The sequence below is a fragment of the Ovis aries genome, chromosome 17 (assembly GCF_016772045.2).
Source record: "Ovis aries strain OAR_USU_Benz2616 breed Rambouillet chromosome 17, ARS-UI_Ramb_v3.0, whole genome shotgun sequence".
NCBI classification, from domain to species: Eukaryota; Metazoa; Chordata; class Mammalia; order Artiodactyla; family Bovidae; genus Ovis; species Ovis aries.
Window position 1 is genome coordinate 14,369,687 of NC_056070.1, and position 17,372 is coordinate 14,387,058.

General features: G+C 41.5%; 1 protein-coding gene across 1 annotated transcript in view; it reads left to right on the forward strand.

The window, feature by feature from the left end:
* FREM3 (FRAS1 related extracellular matrix 3) overlaps positions 1-17,372 on the forward strand; it is a 112,527-nt gene that overhangs the window by 49,805 nt on the left and 45,350 nt on the right. Inside the window, 2 exon segments of the mRNA XM_004017521.6 lie at positions 7,851-7,997; positions 14,834-15,064. Coding sequence (XP_004017570.3) covers positions 7,851-7,997; positions 14,834-15,064 — 378 coding nt within the window.

Below are 17,372 nucleotides of genomic sequence, written 5' to 3' on the forward strand. Positions count from 1 at the left end.
TTGACTTAGGTCATACCTGAATGGTCTAGCAGTTTCCCCTATTTTCTTCCATGTAAGTCTGTAAGTCAATGAGGACTTCATGAACTGATGTACAGTCAGCTCCTGATATTGTTTTTGCTGACTGTATAGAGCTTCTCCATCTTCAGCTGCAAAGAATATAATCAATCTGATTTCAGTATTGACCATCTGGTGATATCCATATGTAGAGTCTTCTCTTATGTTGTTGGAAGAGGGTGTTTACTATGATAAGTGCATTCTCTTGGCAAAACTCTGTTAGCCTTTGCCCTGCTTTGTTTGGTACTCCAAGGCCAAATTTGCCTGTTATTCCAAGTACCTCTTGACTTCCTACTTTTGCATTCCAGTTCCCTATAATGAAAAGGACATCATTTGGGGGGTTAGTTCTAGAAGGTCTTGTAGGTCTTCATGGAACCGTTCAACTTCAGCTCCTTCATCATTACTGGTAAGGGCATAGACTTGGATTACTGTGATATTGAATGGTTTGCCTTGGAAACAAACAGAGATCATTCTGTCTTTTTTGAGACTGCTCCCAAGTATTGCATTTCAGACTCTTTTGCTGACTATGATGGCTACTCCATTTTTTCTAAGGGATTCCTGCCCACAGTAGTAGATATAATGGTCATCTGAATTAAATTTGCCCATTCCAGTCCATTTTAGTTTGCTGATTCTTAAAATGTTGATGTTTACTCTTGCCATCTCCTGTTTGGCCACTTTCAATTCCCCTTGACTCTTGGATCTAACCTTCCAGGTTGCTATGCAATATTGTTCTTTACAGCATCGGACTTTATTTCCATCACCGGTCACATTCACAGCTGAGCGTTGTCCTTGGTTTGGCTCCCTGTCTTCATTCTTTCTGGAGTCATTTCTCCAGTCTTCTCCAGTAGCATATTGGGCACCTCCCGACCTGGGGAACTCATCTTTCAGTGTCATATCTTTTTGCCTTTTCATGCTGTTCACGGGGTTCTCAAGGCAAGAATACTGAAGTGGTTTGCCATTCCCTTCTCCAGTGGACCTCGTTTTGTCAGAACTCTCCACCATGACCTGTCCATCTTGGTTGGCCCTACATGGCATGGCTCATAGCTTCATTCAGTTAGACAAGCCCGTGGTCCATGTGATCTTTTTGATTAGTTTGGTTGTTTAGCCATTCAATAAATATTTATTGAGTCCCAATTAATTGCTGGGAACTATACTATGTGCTTGGAGAAGGAAATGGCAACCCACTCCAATATTCTCACCTAGAGAATCCCATGGACAGAGAAGCCTGGGAGGCTACAGTACTTGGGGGTCACAAGAGTCAGACACAACTTAGTGATTAAACCACCAAACCACCATGCTATGTGGTAGGGACTGCATTATGAAAAGCCACAAGCAGTCAACTCCAGATATACAATAGAAAGAGAGTCAGACATGGAACAATTAACTGCAGTACCAGGAGAGGCACTGCCAAGGGGCAGAGATGAGAGATCGCCCAGGGAAGTTTCATCAAGAAGTAATGCCCAATCTGGGCTTTGAAGGATGAATAAGAGTTTTCAGAGCTGAACTCAGAAACAGCACCATGAGTTTGGCACGCTGCACATAGCTTAGTATATAGTTAGCTTATGCATTCCAAGGCAGCAAGAGAGTAGGAGAGAATAGAGAGGTGGAGAGGATCCAGATTGCAGAGAACTTTTCCTATTTTTTTTTAATTTATTGACTTGCTCTGTGACCTCGAGTGAGGCGTAGTTACCGAATCATAAGTACTTCATTTGTCAAGCAGGTGATTCATTTGTATAATATCAAGTGTGCCCTCTCCTCTTCAAGGTTGCTGTTGATTGGATTTTCATGTGAGGTAATAGATATGAAAGGACCGGGTTATAATACGCAGCTGGGGTGATGATCATGCCTCTAGATAAGCCAGTGCACTTCTGTGCCCAGATAGTCTGTGTGCCTTCCAGAGGCTTCCTTCGCCTTGTCTGTGCTTAGGGCTCAGGAGAGCTAACCGCTCACATTTAATGTATCAAGTTACACCAGCTTAGACTAGTAATGTTATTGCTTGTCCAAACTGGAACATAATAAGTTAATATGTTTTCTCTATAGCTGTGATGGTACCAGCTAATAAGGTAAAGCAGAAAAATCATGAAAGGTTAAAACTGGATAGGAAAGGTTCTAATTCCACATATTCATTTGAGAGAAGAAATGGGGTCTTGAGAGGGAAGCATCTCCTCCAGGACTACCTCTAGTTAGTGGTGCCCCTAAGACCACAGCCTCCGTCTCCTTCCCCTGAGCCCAGCTGTCTTCTCACTGCATCCTGACACCTTGCTACGTGTCAAGCTGAGCTACACAAAATTGCTGACATTTTTGATCTGAAGAAAAGAAGCATTTCCTGTGGTTTGATCTAATAGGACCACCTGCCCAGCTGGCCAGCTTACTGCCTGAATTCTTCTTCCTCCGTGACCTCTGCCCATGGAGGAGGCTCTCTGCCCACTCAGATTCCTGCCAGGCTGCGTTGAGTGAAATTCAAACTTTTCCAAAGCTTCCACATCCATTATCTCATTTGATCCTCATCGCAATCTCAACACAGAGGGAAGAATCTCTGAAAGAAAAATTGTGTTAAGATAATGCCAAATAAACATTTTAGAAATAAGATAAATTGTTTGTTTCACACAGTCAGTAATAAAGAAACATGAAAATGAAATACGCCTGGATGTGGTACCTACCTAGTCAGGCACCTACTGGCTCTCCAGGATACTGAGGGCCATGATCCCTCTTGCTGCCTCCACACTCCCATTAGTCTGGTGGGTGGAACTGGAATTTGTCACAAGTGTCTCCTTGATAATGATAAATCAGAACTCTGGAGAGGGCAACTTATTTAAATTGCTAGATTGTTGAGGGAACAAAGACCCCTAACACCCCTGACTTAAAGCATAGTAATCAAATATAGTGTTTGCCTCCAATGGGGAGGGAAAAGAAAATAGCATGAGATAAATTTAGAAGAAAAGATTTTCTAGTTCAATACATGAGGTTAGATTTGTATGGATCTATCTAGATTGTATCCAAATATGAGAATGATTACTCTGATCACCAAATAGGAAGTTGCTATATTATTTTACATTGTATTACATTACATTACACTACACTATACTATATTACATTACATTCTCTGGAATGAACAGTATGTTTCATATCTTCCTTGAATCCTGTACACTCTAGAGAAGAAAGGCACGATGTTTTCTCTTCCACTTAAGCCATATGGAACCCCAACTCCCAAACAGAAACGGCATTGCAGCTGGTCATGCAATCACTTTATTTCTACTTTCATACTATTAATAATTGGAAAATAGGAAATTGACATTGATATACTGGGTCTGTATCTTTTTATGACGTATGTAGATTTGTGTAATCATATAATTAACAAACAGAAACTTTTCAAAATTTACTACTATTCTTATCTAAAGTCTTGCTGTGAGAATTTGGGGGGTAATTTTATTTTGTGCCAAAAGCAGAATATAGTGATGGCCCCATTGAAGCATACAAAAGAATCTAAGAAAAGCTCGTGGTCTGTATTTTTTTCACACTGCTTCCACTGAGTTTATATTGGAAAAACTCTAAGAAGGAGGCAGAGGGCACAGAATACTTGTATTGTTATCCATAGCAGTAACATGTTGGGTTCATAGTCTTTGAAATGGAGAGCCAAATATAGCATCAAAACAGTTTGGGGACATCTCCAAAAAGAATATACCAAATATCTCTTTTTAGAACACATTAAACCTGCCACCCTCTGTGGCTCACAACTGCCCAGCAAGTGAGCACAAAGATCTCTTCCTCCATCACCTACCCCCAAATTTCCAAAGACTGAAGAAGGGGATTTAGAAGCATTGCATGGAAGGAAGCTTGCTGACCTTAGGAGAACATAGCGAGAGCCATGGCTGCCGATAGCTTATCTGTCTGCTCTGGGTTATCCCTGCCGACTCTTTTCTGAAAAACCTGATGTGAGCATACACAAAACAGCCAATCATTTCTCAAAAAGAATGGGCATGAACCTTTGCAGCTGGAAATTTCAAGAGGAGACAGTTATCCTTCCCAGTCCCAGAACATGAGTATTTGCACCCACTAAAGGGAGAAACGGAGAAGGCAATGGTACCCCACTCCAGTACTCTTGCCTGGAGAATCCCATGGACAGAGGAGCCTGGTGGGCTGCAGTCCATGGGGTCGCTAGGAGTCGGACACAGCTGAGCGACTTCACTTTCACTTTTCACTTTCATGCATTGGAGAAGGAAATGGCACCCCACTCCAGTGTTCTTGCCTGGAGAATCCCAGGGATGGGGGAGCCTGGTGGGCCGCCGTCTATGGGGTCTCACAGAGTCGAACACGACTGAAGCGACTTAGCAGCGGCAAAGGGAGGAAATGAAGCTCATAGCATCCGGTCCCATCACTTCATGGGAAATAGACGGTAAACAGTGGACACAGTGTCAGACTTTATGTTTTTGGGCTCCAAAATCACTGCAGATGGTGACTGCAGCCATGAAATTAAAAGACGCTTACTCCTTGAAAGAAAAGTTATGACCAACCTAGATAGCATATTCAAAAGCAGAGACATTACTTTGCCGACTAAGGTCCGTCTAGTCAAGGCTATGGTTTTTCCTGTGGTCATGTATGGATGAGATTGGGGGCAGGAGGAGAAGGGGACAACAGAGGATGAGATGGCTGGATGGCATCACGGACTTGATGGACCTGAGTCTGAGTAAACTCTGGGAGATGGTGATGGACAGGAAGGCCTGGTGTGCTGCGATTCATGGGGTCGCAAAGAATCGGACACGACTGAGCAACTGAACTGAACTGAAAGGGAGAAAACCAGGCAGGCCAAGGAATCAGCGAATAGAAGTGAATTGCATGAAAGAAATAGGAGTGAAGTAATCGATATTCTTGTGCTGGAAGGGGACATGGCATCTTTCAGCTAACAAAGCACATTTCTTAAATTGCCACCTACAGCTCCAAGGTCAAAGGGAGATAGACAGGGGCTGAAAATGGTGATCTGTCTGATATGCAATTTGACTTTTTCTCTTACCCAATTTTCTAATTCTTTTATCCCAAGTTACTCTCTTTTCCCTGAATGTATAACTCTATTTTAAAAACCCATTCTATTTACAATCTGTGGACATACAGCCGGAGCTGTATACATCAAGTCACAATCCGCAGGAGCACAATTCCTCCCAAGGAGGCACCACGAAGCATTTTCCAAATGACTAATGACATTAACTGACACTTTGTGACAATCGTTAGTTATAGGTATTATTTCCAAATGTATGATGAATAGGTGTTTATGGAGTTCAAATACTTTATCAAGTTCTGTTAGGCAGGTAGCCGTAGAAGCTAAATGCTTATGACAATGAAGCTATTTGAAAATGGCAATGGAGTAGTAGAAACACAAGTATATGTAATATTACAGTTTCATTGGGTAATTATTAAATATTTAAGATCAAATATCCTATTCAGTTAAATCTTTTTCCACGTTCAGGGTCATAAACCACTAACATTTGGCAACGGCTGCTGCTTTATCCTTCAGGATTTGATTTTGCCTACTTGGGCATCTGCTTTCATTAAACACATTTTCACAGTTGTCTTCAGGCATGTATAATCTCTTCTTTGGGGTTTTAAAGCTTCATTTTAATTTTTAAATCATTGCATTTTTGAAAGAATTAGTAAATCATTTATATCAAAATGAAATATTCCTGAATACAGTGTTTAGATAAAATGCTTACTGTATGATTCCTTTTCTTCAACCTAATAAGATAGCATTGTGAAACATAAATGTATTATGCCTTTCAAACTCAGCAAACTATAAATTCCACATTTGGTTGTTTTTCTCCATTATTATTTTAATTATTGCTTTTACAATAATTTCTTTTCCAAAATTCACCTTTTGTTCACCCAGGCGCTTTCCTTGTCCTAGTGGGTCTGGTCAGTGCCTGTTCACTGACTCCTGTCTCCTTCATCTTGTTTACCTCCGCTTTTTCTTTTTTGTTTGCAAACTATACTGCCTAGCTCAGTGCCTGGCACATGGAGGGTGCCTGTTCCTCCCTCTTTACCCCTATCGCCTATTATGAGCTTACATTCTCTTTTTAGAACATTCAGTTCAGTTACTCAGTCTTGTCCAGTTCTTTGCAACCCCATGGACTGCAGCACACCAGGCTTCCCTGTCCATCACCAATTCCCGGAGCTTGCTCAAACTCATGTCCATCTAGTCAGTGTTGCCATCCAACAGTCTCATCCTCTGTCATCCCCTTCTCCTCCCGCCTTCAATCTTTCCCAGCATCAGGGTCTTTTCAAATGAGTCAGTTCTTCTCATCAGGTGGCCAAAGTATTGAACCTTCAGCTTCAGCACCAGTCCTTCCAGTGAATATTCAGGACTGATTTCCTTTAGGATGGACTGGTTGGATCTCCTTGAGGTCCGAGGGACTCTCAAGAGTCTTCTCCAACACCACAATTAATTAATTTTAAGCATTAATTTTTTGGCACTCAGCCTTCTTTATGGTCCAACTCTCACATCTGTACATGACTACTGGAAAAACCATAACTTTGACAAATATGGGCCTTTGTTGGCAAAGTGATGTCTCTGCTTTTTAAAATGCTGTCTAGGTTTGTCATAACTTTTCTTCCAAGGGGCAAGTGTCTTCTTATTTTGTGGCAGCAGTCACCATCTGCAGTGATTTTGGAGGCCAAGAAAATAAAGTAACTCTTTCCATTGTTCTCCCATCTATTTGCCATGAAGTGATGGGACCGGTTGCCATGATCTTAGTTTGTTGAATCTTCTATAATGTACACATTCCACTTCGCCAGTAAGGCTGACCATCAACAGAGACCTCAGAGAGAGACCTTATAGCCTTGTCTGCTGCCCTCTACTTGCATAATTGTTAGACTTTTACACATCCGAGTTCAAGACGCAGTACTCGGTTTCTAGAGTGACAAAATAAGAAAATATAAAGTGGGCACTGTCTTCAAGAAACTTCTAGACCAGTGTGCAAGCAAATGGATACACAAATAATACAAAGTAGTAGGTCAGAGGGCAGAGGAAGAAAGCCAAGCAAAGAGGCATGGAGAAAGGAAGCAGACAAGGGAGGCAGCAAGGGAAGGATGGAGGTGTCAAATGAATTGAATTTAAAACTACCAAGCTTGGGACTTCCCTGGCGGTCCAGTGGTTAAGACTTCACCTTCCAGTGCAGGAGGAACAGGTTCAGTCCTTGGTCAGGGAGCTGTGATCCCACATGCCTTGCAGCCAAAATTCCAAAACAAAACAGAGGCAATATTGTAGCAAATTCAGTGAAGACTTTAAAAATGGTCCACACCAAAAAAAATCTTTTAAAAAATAAAACTAAGCTACCTAGTTTTAGTAGTAGTTTAGTCGCTAAGTCATATCAGACTCCTGTGAGCGCATAGACTGTAGCCTGCCAGGATCCTCTGTCCTTGAGATTTTCCAGGCAAGAGCACTCGAGTGGGTTGCCATTCCCTTCAGGGAATCTTCCCAACCCAGGGATTGAAACCCAGGTCTCCTGCACTGCAGGCAGATTCTTTACAAACTGAGCCACCAGGGAAGCCCTTTAGAATTCTGGTGCCTTAGGCCTTTCAGGAACAGACCCACAGTAATAATCCCACACCAAGCAGGGGAAACAGGGCTCTAAATGGTGCTCTTCGCACTGTAAAAAAAAAAAAAAAAAGCAAAGCTCTTTTCCTCTCTATATAAAAATGAGCACTTATTTTTAAAAACTCGACTTCAGAAGTAAAATGCAAACTTTGGTCATTCATATTTTTTCATCCAATAGTTCATCTAGCACCTCTTTGACCCCTGTCAATTACAGGAGGAAATAAGCTGACGAATCAACCTTTCCACCTCTCCTGGGCTTGGATTGCATTGGAGAAACAGTATTACATTGTGGATGAAGACTCCACATTCTTAGAAGTTACCCTGACACGCAGAGGATCCCTTGGAGAAACATCCTTTATCAGTAAGTAACTTTGATTTGGTTATTGGCAAAAGGTAACCAAAACATGAAATTAAAGCTTAAAAATAAGTATAAGAGAATAGATTGGAAGAGAATCAGTAAACATATTTGGGGGAACTTCTAAAAGATTAATGTGCGAATTTATGCCATGGTTTTCACTCCATGTGAGTTACAGATTTATATACGGCAATTTTTTCTTCTTCTATTTTCCCCCTTCCTCTTTAAGTTGAAGGACTCTAAGAAAATTAAGACATTTTGTAACCATATACCACAATCCCCAAATCACTCAATTTCTTTCACAATTGTTTTTAAGCGTAGAATACATTATTATGCTTAGTTCTAGCATTTCTTTTTAAAAATTATTTATGAGTACATGACACATTATTGGGTTTAGTTGTAGCTGTTTCTTTTGATTATGTATAATTGTTTCCACCCTGCTATTAGGTTATAAATTCCTCCAAGATATGTACAGTGTGAAATTTTTCTGCATTCTACAAAGACCTAGGCCTCTTTGGGATAAATGGATGTATAATGCCCACATAATACATCCCATTATCATCACTAATAATCAACAGTAATTGCTCTAATGATGCATTACATTTTTATAACATCTCTAGCTGCCAGAAATTTCAGAGATCATTTTATCTTTTTCATAATCTGTTGTGAAGACAAATAGAAGACAATAAAATGCCTTCATTTTACAAGTGGGCATTGTGAATTTCCGAGACCTTTGGGGTCTAATTAGAGTTCTGCCAAAACCACTGGAGAGAAGCCAGGAGGCAGATGGCTGGGAACAGGCAATCAAGGAAAGGCAAGCTTTTCCCAGGTCTGTTCTCCAGGCTCGGGGTGTCTGAGTTGGGACAGTTCTCCTAGGAGATGAGGTCAGCCAGAGAGCACCATGATTTCTGCACGGCCCTGGGCCTCAGTTACTACCCAGAGGTTACTTCATCAACACACAGTGGAACTTTCTGCCAAGAACTTCAGCTGAAACACGCTTCCCTTCTCTTGTAGGGCTCTGTCTCCATAATTCTTTATCTTGGGCATTTCTTATAGGCAACGATTTGGGTTTTTATGTCAAGAGGTATTTTCATATCCTGTATGACTCAGGAGGAAAACACTGTCCATCTTTCCAGAGTCATTTGAATATTTGTAGAGGAACTACATTCCTCAGAGAGGTGCAAAGGTCTTCCTATCTGATTCGGCACCTCCTTATACACTGTCTCCGTGCCCTGCTCGTAAGTTCTTCAGAGCACTAACCACCCCTGACGGGCATCTCAGGTCCAACTGCCCTGATTCCCTCAGCAGATTTCCAGCTCCAAAAGGGCAGGAACAACATCTTGGGTGATGGCCAATCCTCAAAACAGCCTGGGACATATGGTAGTCACCTAATATTTGTTGTTATGCAAACTACAATCAGCTCTTTTGTCCTCTAAAATGCCACCTAAAATGACATCAGGGACTTCCCTGGTGCCCCAGTGGCTAAGACTCCACACTCCCAATGTGGGGGACCTGGGTTTGATCCCTGGTCAAGTAACTAGAGTCCACATGTAACTAAGACGCGATGCAGCCAAAAAATTAAATAAATAAATACTAAAAACAAACATGTCAAACCACAGAAGAGAGCCTATAAAATACCTCACTCAGGGCTCTAGGAAGCCCTCCTAATCCCCTCACCCTATCTGATGCTGGAGTTAGTAGTCTAAACGTTAGCAGAGTGCAAAAATCTGTTGCTGAACGCAGGGTCCAGCTGCTCACCACTCAAAAGTCAATAAAGAGGGGGAGGGGAATGGGAAAAAAAAAAAAAGTCAATAAAGAGGCCAGAGGAGTGAAAAGGAAGGTTTGCTTTATTTTCGACGCCAGCAATAGTGGAGGTGGGAGGAGGTGCTGATGCCTGTCCAGAGGCCAACTCCCCCCTGACAATCTGGGGACAAGAGCTTTTATAGATAGAGGGAGGGGGCTACAGGAAGAAACAGCCCAGTCGGCTCTGACTGTCTTCTTGAAATTGGTCATCAGTGGTCTGACCAGCATCATCTTGATTGTTTTAGGTACAGTTAATCTTCAACTGGGGCTTCCCTGGTGGCTCAAACAGTAAAGCGTCCGTCTGCAATACAGGAGACCCAGGTTCAATCCCTGGGTTGGGAAAATCCCCTGGAGAAGGAAATGGCAGCCCACTCCAGTATTCTTGCCTGGAAAATCCCATGGACGGCGGAGCCTGGTAGGCTACTGTCCATGGGGTCACAAAGAGTCGGACATGACTGAGCGACTTCACTTCACTTCAATCTTCAGTTCCAGAGTGGATTTTTTTCTAGTTCTTGAGGCCACTTCTCAGAACTGTGGCACCTTATGCCATGGCTACTGTCTGGCCAGCTTGTTGTTAACTTCCTCCATCTGGCAGTGTCTAGTGGCACCTTATGCCATGCTTGTTAACTTCCTCCATCTGGCAGTGTCTATAAGGCAGCTCCCAGGACATGGCTTAGAATATAATCTAGAGCCCTTGAGAAGGAACCAAAGGTCCCTGACCTTGCCTGGTCCCTAGCACACATGGAATACTCAGTAATGTTACCTGCCATTATTCTCACATGGCTTTCATACATCAGAGTTGAAATCACCTCTTTATCTCCCCCACAGACTTGTAGACCCCTCAGCGGTAGTGGCGGCTGGACCTGATTCAGCGTTACATCCTTAGCACCTGGTAGCCAGTACCCACCCAAAATTAAATAAGCAGCCACGTGCCTGCACGATGTATATAGCAGTGCTCACTAGCTCTGTTTAAACTCTGGCTGAACACTGGAAAAACAGCATGGAAGTTTCTCGGAAAACTAAAAATAGGGCTACCACATGACCTAGCAATTCCACTTTTGAGTATGTATGTAGAAAACAAAAACTCTAATTCAAAAAGATACACGCACCCCAGTGTTCTTAGCAGCATTATTTACAATTGTCAAGACATGGAAGCAAGCAAAGTGTCCATCAAAAGATGAATGGATAAAGATGTATTGTGTGTACGTGTGTGTATGTGTGTGTGTAGACACTATATATATAGACAAGTTAGTGAATATAACAGAAAAGAAACAACTCTGATACAGAGAACAAATTAGTAGGTTATCTGTAGGGGTTGGAGCAGTATAGGGATAGAGGAGTAAGAGACACAAACTATTACATGTAAAATAAGCTAAAAGGATATACTGGACAACATGGGGAATGTAGCCAATATTTTATAATAACTATAAATGGAGAATAACCTTTAAAAGTTGTGACTATTTTGCACATGTACATTATTGTACATATGTAACCTATATAATATTGTACAACAATTATACTCCAACTTTTAAAAATGACAAAAATAAAGTGTAGCCAAGGATACACCCCTCTTCCATATCTTCACCTCAACATGGGACCAAAGGAGGCGCTTCAAAACTGGACATCCATTCTCAGTCACCAAACTAGGATTAATGCCGACTTTCTTCAACGCTTTTGAAAAGTCAACTCCAGCTCTTCTATCCTGGAAATTATTTTCACACATTAGAGCTTTGGGTGTCTTTTACGTGACATCAGATTCTCTGAGAATGAGACAGAGACAATGGCACAAGGGGCTATGAGTCTCATTTTATGTAAAGCTTGTTCGTGATAACTGGTGTCAGGTCATGATATCTGATTTCACACATTCAAACAACTGCAGAGTCTAAACCTTACAATGAGGCCTGAAGTGATGAGACATGGGTGTTTGCGCTCCACTGGGTACTCATTGGGGTGTCAAATCAAAGCCAAATAATACTAGAATACTTCTTGAACATTCTGTGGAGAGGGGAGGATCAATTCAGTCTTGAGGGGCTACCATCTGCCACCCTTGTATCTCACAATAAATAGTTTTCTTGATTTTTTAAAAACTATTTACTTTTGGCTGTGCTGGGTCTTCACTGCTGCTCGGGCTTTCCTCTAGCTGTGGCGAGTGAGGGCTACTCTCTAGCTGCCTTAGGCCAGCATCTCATTGCGGTGGCTTCTCTTTTCGTGGTGCCCAGGCTCAAGCGTGCATGGGCTTCTGTAGTTGCAGCACGTGGGCTCAGGATTTGTGGCCCCTAGGCTCTGGAGCACAGGCTCAACAGTGGCGGCACACCACCCCAGCTGCTCTGTGTCATGTGGCATCTTCCCGGACCAGGGATCGAACCCACGTCTCCTCCATCGGCACGCAGATTCTTTACCACTGAGCCACCAGGGAACCCCCTTGATTTTTTTAAAAAATGTGTTTATTTATTTATTTTTGGCTGCCTTGTGCCACATGTTGGATCTTAATTCCCTGAACAGGGATCAAACCCATGTTCCCTGTATTGAAAGGTGGAGTCTTAACCACTCACAGTGGGCATTTTTAACACTACTGTGGTGTTGTTCATTTGCTTCAGTAATTTATTAATTTCTATTTCCTAACACTGCTGAAATCTCTTCCCAGCTTTCCATCTCCACCAACGGTGCCCTAATTGTCTGGAAAATTACTAACAATTTTCTTATCATCAAAAATCAGTAAGCACACAACACTGTAAAGTAACTATGCTTCGATTTTTTAAATGGTTAAAAAGTCACACATAGGGGAAATCCTTGGCAGTCTAGTGAGTGTGATTGGGCTCTGCGCTTCCACTGCAGGGACATGAGTTCGATCCCTGGTCAGGGAACTAAGATCCCAAATAAATAAATAAGTAAAAATAAAGTTTTTCTTAAAAAAAAAAATATGACTACAAACGGTTTTTTTTAATCCCACACAAAAGAAACACACCAGTAGATAAAGACAAAAAAAATCAGTAAACACATGAAAAGTCAAGCCACTGTGACTAAATGTCTGTCTGAGAAAATAACCTATAGTGATCCTCCCAGAAGGGCTTCCCTAGTGACTCAGTGGTAAAGAATTTGCCTGCAATGCAGGAGATGTGCATTCAATCCCTGGGTCAGAAGATCCCCTAGAGAAGGCAATGGCAACCATTCCAGTATTCTTACCTGGGAAATCCCATGGACAGAGGTTTCTGGCAGGATATGGTCCATGGAGTCACAGAGCCAGACTCGACTTAGAGACTAAACAATAAATACTCCCAGAGACTGCAGAAATGATCAGATCCAAAATATTAACTCAAAGATGCCCAGCACTGTTTCAGTTACCAGGAGTCCTCCAGTGAAACAAACAGCCCAAGGTCTCTACCTCCATGGGGTTCACATTCTGGAGTCCAGATGTTATAGCCACACGTTCCGGCAAACAACTCACTCAGAAGGACGATGCAGGCAGTGGAATGCAGTTTATTACAGTGGCGGGCCCAAGGCAGAGTCTCCTCTTAGCCAAGGACCCTGACCGACTTTTGTGAAAACCTTATATACCTTAAGTGTACTGCTCAAGCCCACATCCCCAGATTCCTCAAACCTAGCCTGGAAAGTGTTAAAGGGAGATACAATTAGGTTATAACCATGATTCACAATCAGAAGAGTCAGCTGGTTATACATTGTAGCCTACACCAATCGGTGCCATAAAGATTACAAAGGTGATTGACTGCATAGGGGATTATTACATTCTTTTTGGCAACGGGAAATCTTGGTATGGAATCTGGTGTTTATCAGTCCGGGAGGCCAGTTCGGCTCTAGGTATTTTATCCCCACGGCTACCAGGCACATAGTCCAAAGCTCACTGAAAGTGCAAGATCGAGTTTCCTTCTTTTTCCAGATGGAGTCAGCTCAGCCTGTTCCTCTCCTTGCTCACAGAGACTCTGAGCATTCTGGAGCTGGGGCAGTTTCTTACTCATTTCTGAATCCCAGGCAGCTGGCAGAGTGTGACACTTCAGATGCTCTCAGTAGACATTTGCTAAAATAAGGAAGTGAATGCCTATTCCCTTTCTCTGTCACTGCTCTTTTTGTGTGCCCCTCTGCTTAGACACACTCTCTTGGCCAAAGGTAGTTTATAACTCTAATGCGAAAAGATGCATATACCCCAGTGTTGCTAGCAGCACCATCTACAATATCCAAGATGTGGAAACAGCCCAAGTCCCTATCAAAAGACAATTGGATTAAAAGAATGTAGTACATACATATATGTGAGTACGTGTACATACAATATTACTCAGCCACTAAAAAAGAATGAAATAATGCCCTTGTCAGCCATGTGAATGAACCTAGAGAATATTGTATTTGGTTGAGTAAGTCAGACAGAGAAAGATAAATACTGTATTATATCATTGATGTATAGAATCTAAAAAATAATGAAATATATATATAAATAATAAATCTAAAAAATAACGAAACTATATATGAAATAAAAGCAGGCTCACAGATACAGGAAGTAACTTTATAGTCACCAAAGGAGGAAGGGAGTGAGGAGGAATAAGTTAGGAGTATGGGATTAACAGATACAAGCAACTCTACATAAACTAGACTAGCAACAAGGAGTTACTGTATATCACAGGAAACCATATTCCATACCTCATAAGAACATATAATCAGAAATAATCTGAAATATATATTATAGATACCTGTAACTGAACCACTTTGCTCTACATGGGAAACTAACACAATATTGTAAATCCACTGTATTTCAATCAAAAAAAAAAATCACAAAAGTGGCAGTTTCTGGTGGCTTTGTGGTTAGGATTCCAGACTTTCACTGCTATGACCTAGGTTTAGTCCCTGGTTAGGGATCTGGGATTTCACATGCCACACAGCCAAAATATATATTTAGCTTACAAGTGTCTTCTGGGAACATTAAAAGCAGCAATTTCTGTGCTGTTAGCATTTCATCAACAGTAGAACCCACTGTGAAAAAACTCCCTTCAGTTACTTGGCTTTATATTCATAGTTTCCTGATTTTTGTTTAGGCGTTGTAACCAAAGATGAAACTGCAAAAAAAGATAAAGATTTTAAAGGAAAGGCCCAGAAACAAGTCCAGTTCAGTCCCGGACAGACTACAGCCACGTGGAAAGTGAGAATTCTATCAGACTATGAATATGAGGCTTCAGAGACCTTCCAGATCATTCTGACAAACCCTGTCGGGGCTGTACTGGAGTTTCCAGAAGTGGCAACTGTGGAAATTGTGGACCCTGAAGACGGTACGTGCTTCCTATTGGTACAATCTATTCATGGGTTCCTGGGTTCATTTCAGGTATTTATACCTCCACCAAGCTCCATACGCCACTAGACACATTCATAGCACTTTGGATTTCAAATTCGGTAAACCACCTCAATGCAGGAATTTTTCTTTGTGTTTAGGATCTTTGTATATTCAGGGATATAGGAGAGTGAAACAGACAGGACTTTGCCAAGGTTACTTTAACAAATGCCCAAGTCCTCACTCTCAGTACTCTGCATACTCAGTATGGCACAGCTTGGACCCCAAATGGCTAATCCTCAGGGCTTGCTCCATCTTCTCACAATTTTCTGGGAGCTCCCCACTAGATCAGGTGGGAACTTCATACATCCCTCACTCTAGATGCGGCTGCTGGGAATCAGCCAGCTGGTTCACTTTAGCGTGCATTCCACAAAGTTCTGTTATAGCTCTGCATAACAGTCTTGAATTCATCAGTTCATTATTGGTTCATTCATTCAGCAAATATCTCCCCAGAGAAATTAAAAAAGAAAAGTAATTAGCCAATGATTGTCACGTTTTTCCTGCTCCTTTTTGTGAAAGTAGAAAAATAGGCCCTAAAAGAGGATCTTAGTATTCACATCTGAATGTTAATTAGACATATCAATTATCATGAGAACTGAAAGAGTTTGAATATCCCCTAGAAGTGGGTGACTTAACTATCAGGAAGGAAGTCTTAGTTAAATGCCATAAGAATCGCTGAAGAATCCCCCATATCAGCATGTCCCAAACTGCAGAGCAGAAAATAGAATACAATTTATACAAGACAGTCAGTAAACTTTCCATGGACCAAAGAAATCTAGGAAGCTTTTCAGATATCTCCTTTGAAGCATCATAATTCACACTAGCTTATTAGGTTCCTGAGAAAACTCTTCTTCAAAGAAATCTGTTTAAACTAACGCAACATTGCAAATCAATTATATCTCAGTTAAAGAAAAAAAGAAATCTGTTTAACTTTGTTTAACCAGTTTTCTCAAATTAGAATATAGATATTTTTTTTAATTTGTTGTACCCAAGAAATATCTTTTGAAATCTTTAAGTTCCAATTTTCTTGAAACACAATTTGAGAAATACTGTTTTTCACGTGCTTGGCACTCCAGTAGACAAAAGTAGAAAACACTGCCCTCACCACCCAATGAAGAGGTATTTCATTAGTTTTGTGATTAAAAACGCTTAAACACATTAATCAATTAAGAAAGCTGCATGTGAGGGTACATGCCAAAACCAGTGTTCTGAGCTAAGAAAGTAGAAAGATCACCGCCATTTGCAACTATTAAGCTTTTTGTAGTAGGCAGGATTCCAGCTGAGGCTTGAAGAATAAAATGGGATTTGGATTCATAGATGGATAGGAGCAGGCTTTTCAGAATGGGAAAATAGAGAACATGACTAGATAACTGAGTTCCAGTGTATCAGTTTTTTTCACTTAACATTAATAACATTACTTTTAGCTTCTTCCATGATAACAGTCTTTTGAATCAAGAGGCGTCCAGACAGTAGAATACCACAGGGGGTTAAAATGGCAGAATGAAAACGATCACCCGTCTTTTCCCTCTGTAATCGGGACCAGTGTTTTCTAAAGACTGACACCAGTATCTGTTGAGATCATTTTAGGCAGGAAAATAAAGGAGAAAAAAATTAACATATGATAACTAGATAATTCAATACTGAATTCTGGGTAAACTTGTAGTGAAGTGAAGTGAACGTCACCCGGTCATGCCCGACTCTTTGCGACCCCGTGGACTATTCAATCCGTGGAATTCTCCAGGCCAGAATATTCGAGTAGGTGGGGGATCTTCCCAACCCAGGGACTGAACTCAGATCTCCCGCATTGCAGGCAGATTCTTTACCTGAGCCACAAGGGAAGCCCAAACTCTTAGTAGTATTTTCAAAAGAAGAATGGATGGTGAACTACAGTATTTTTCTTCATGCATCCATTGTCAAGAGGAAGAATTTGTTTATGTGCCTATGGCGCAGTGGTAAAGAATTCGCCTGCCAAGAGACGCAGGATCGATCCCTGAGTCAGGAAGATCCCCTGGAGGAGGGCATGGCAACCCTCTCCAGTACTCTGGCGTGGAGAATCCTATGGACAGAAGTGCCTGGTGGGCTACAGTCCATGAGGTCTCTAAGAGTCAGAGATGACTGAGCGGACTGAGCACTGTTTGTGTATATATAAATATATATATATATAATATAAATATATATGTATATATCATACAGAGGAGAGATTTCGGTCTATTAAATGTGGTTTGATTCAGAAAGTCACTTCAGTTCGC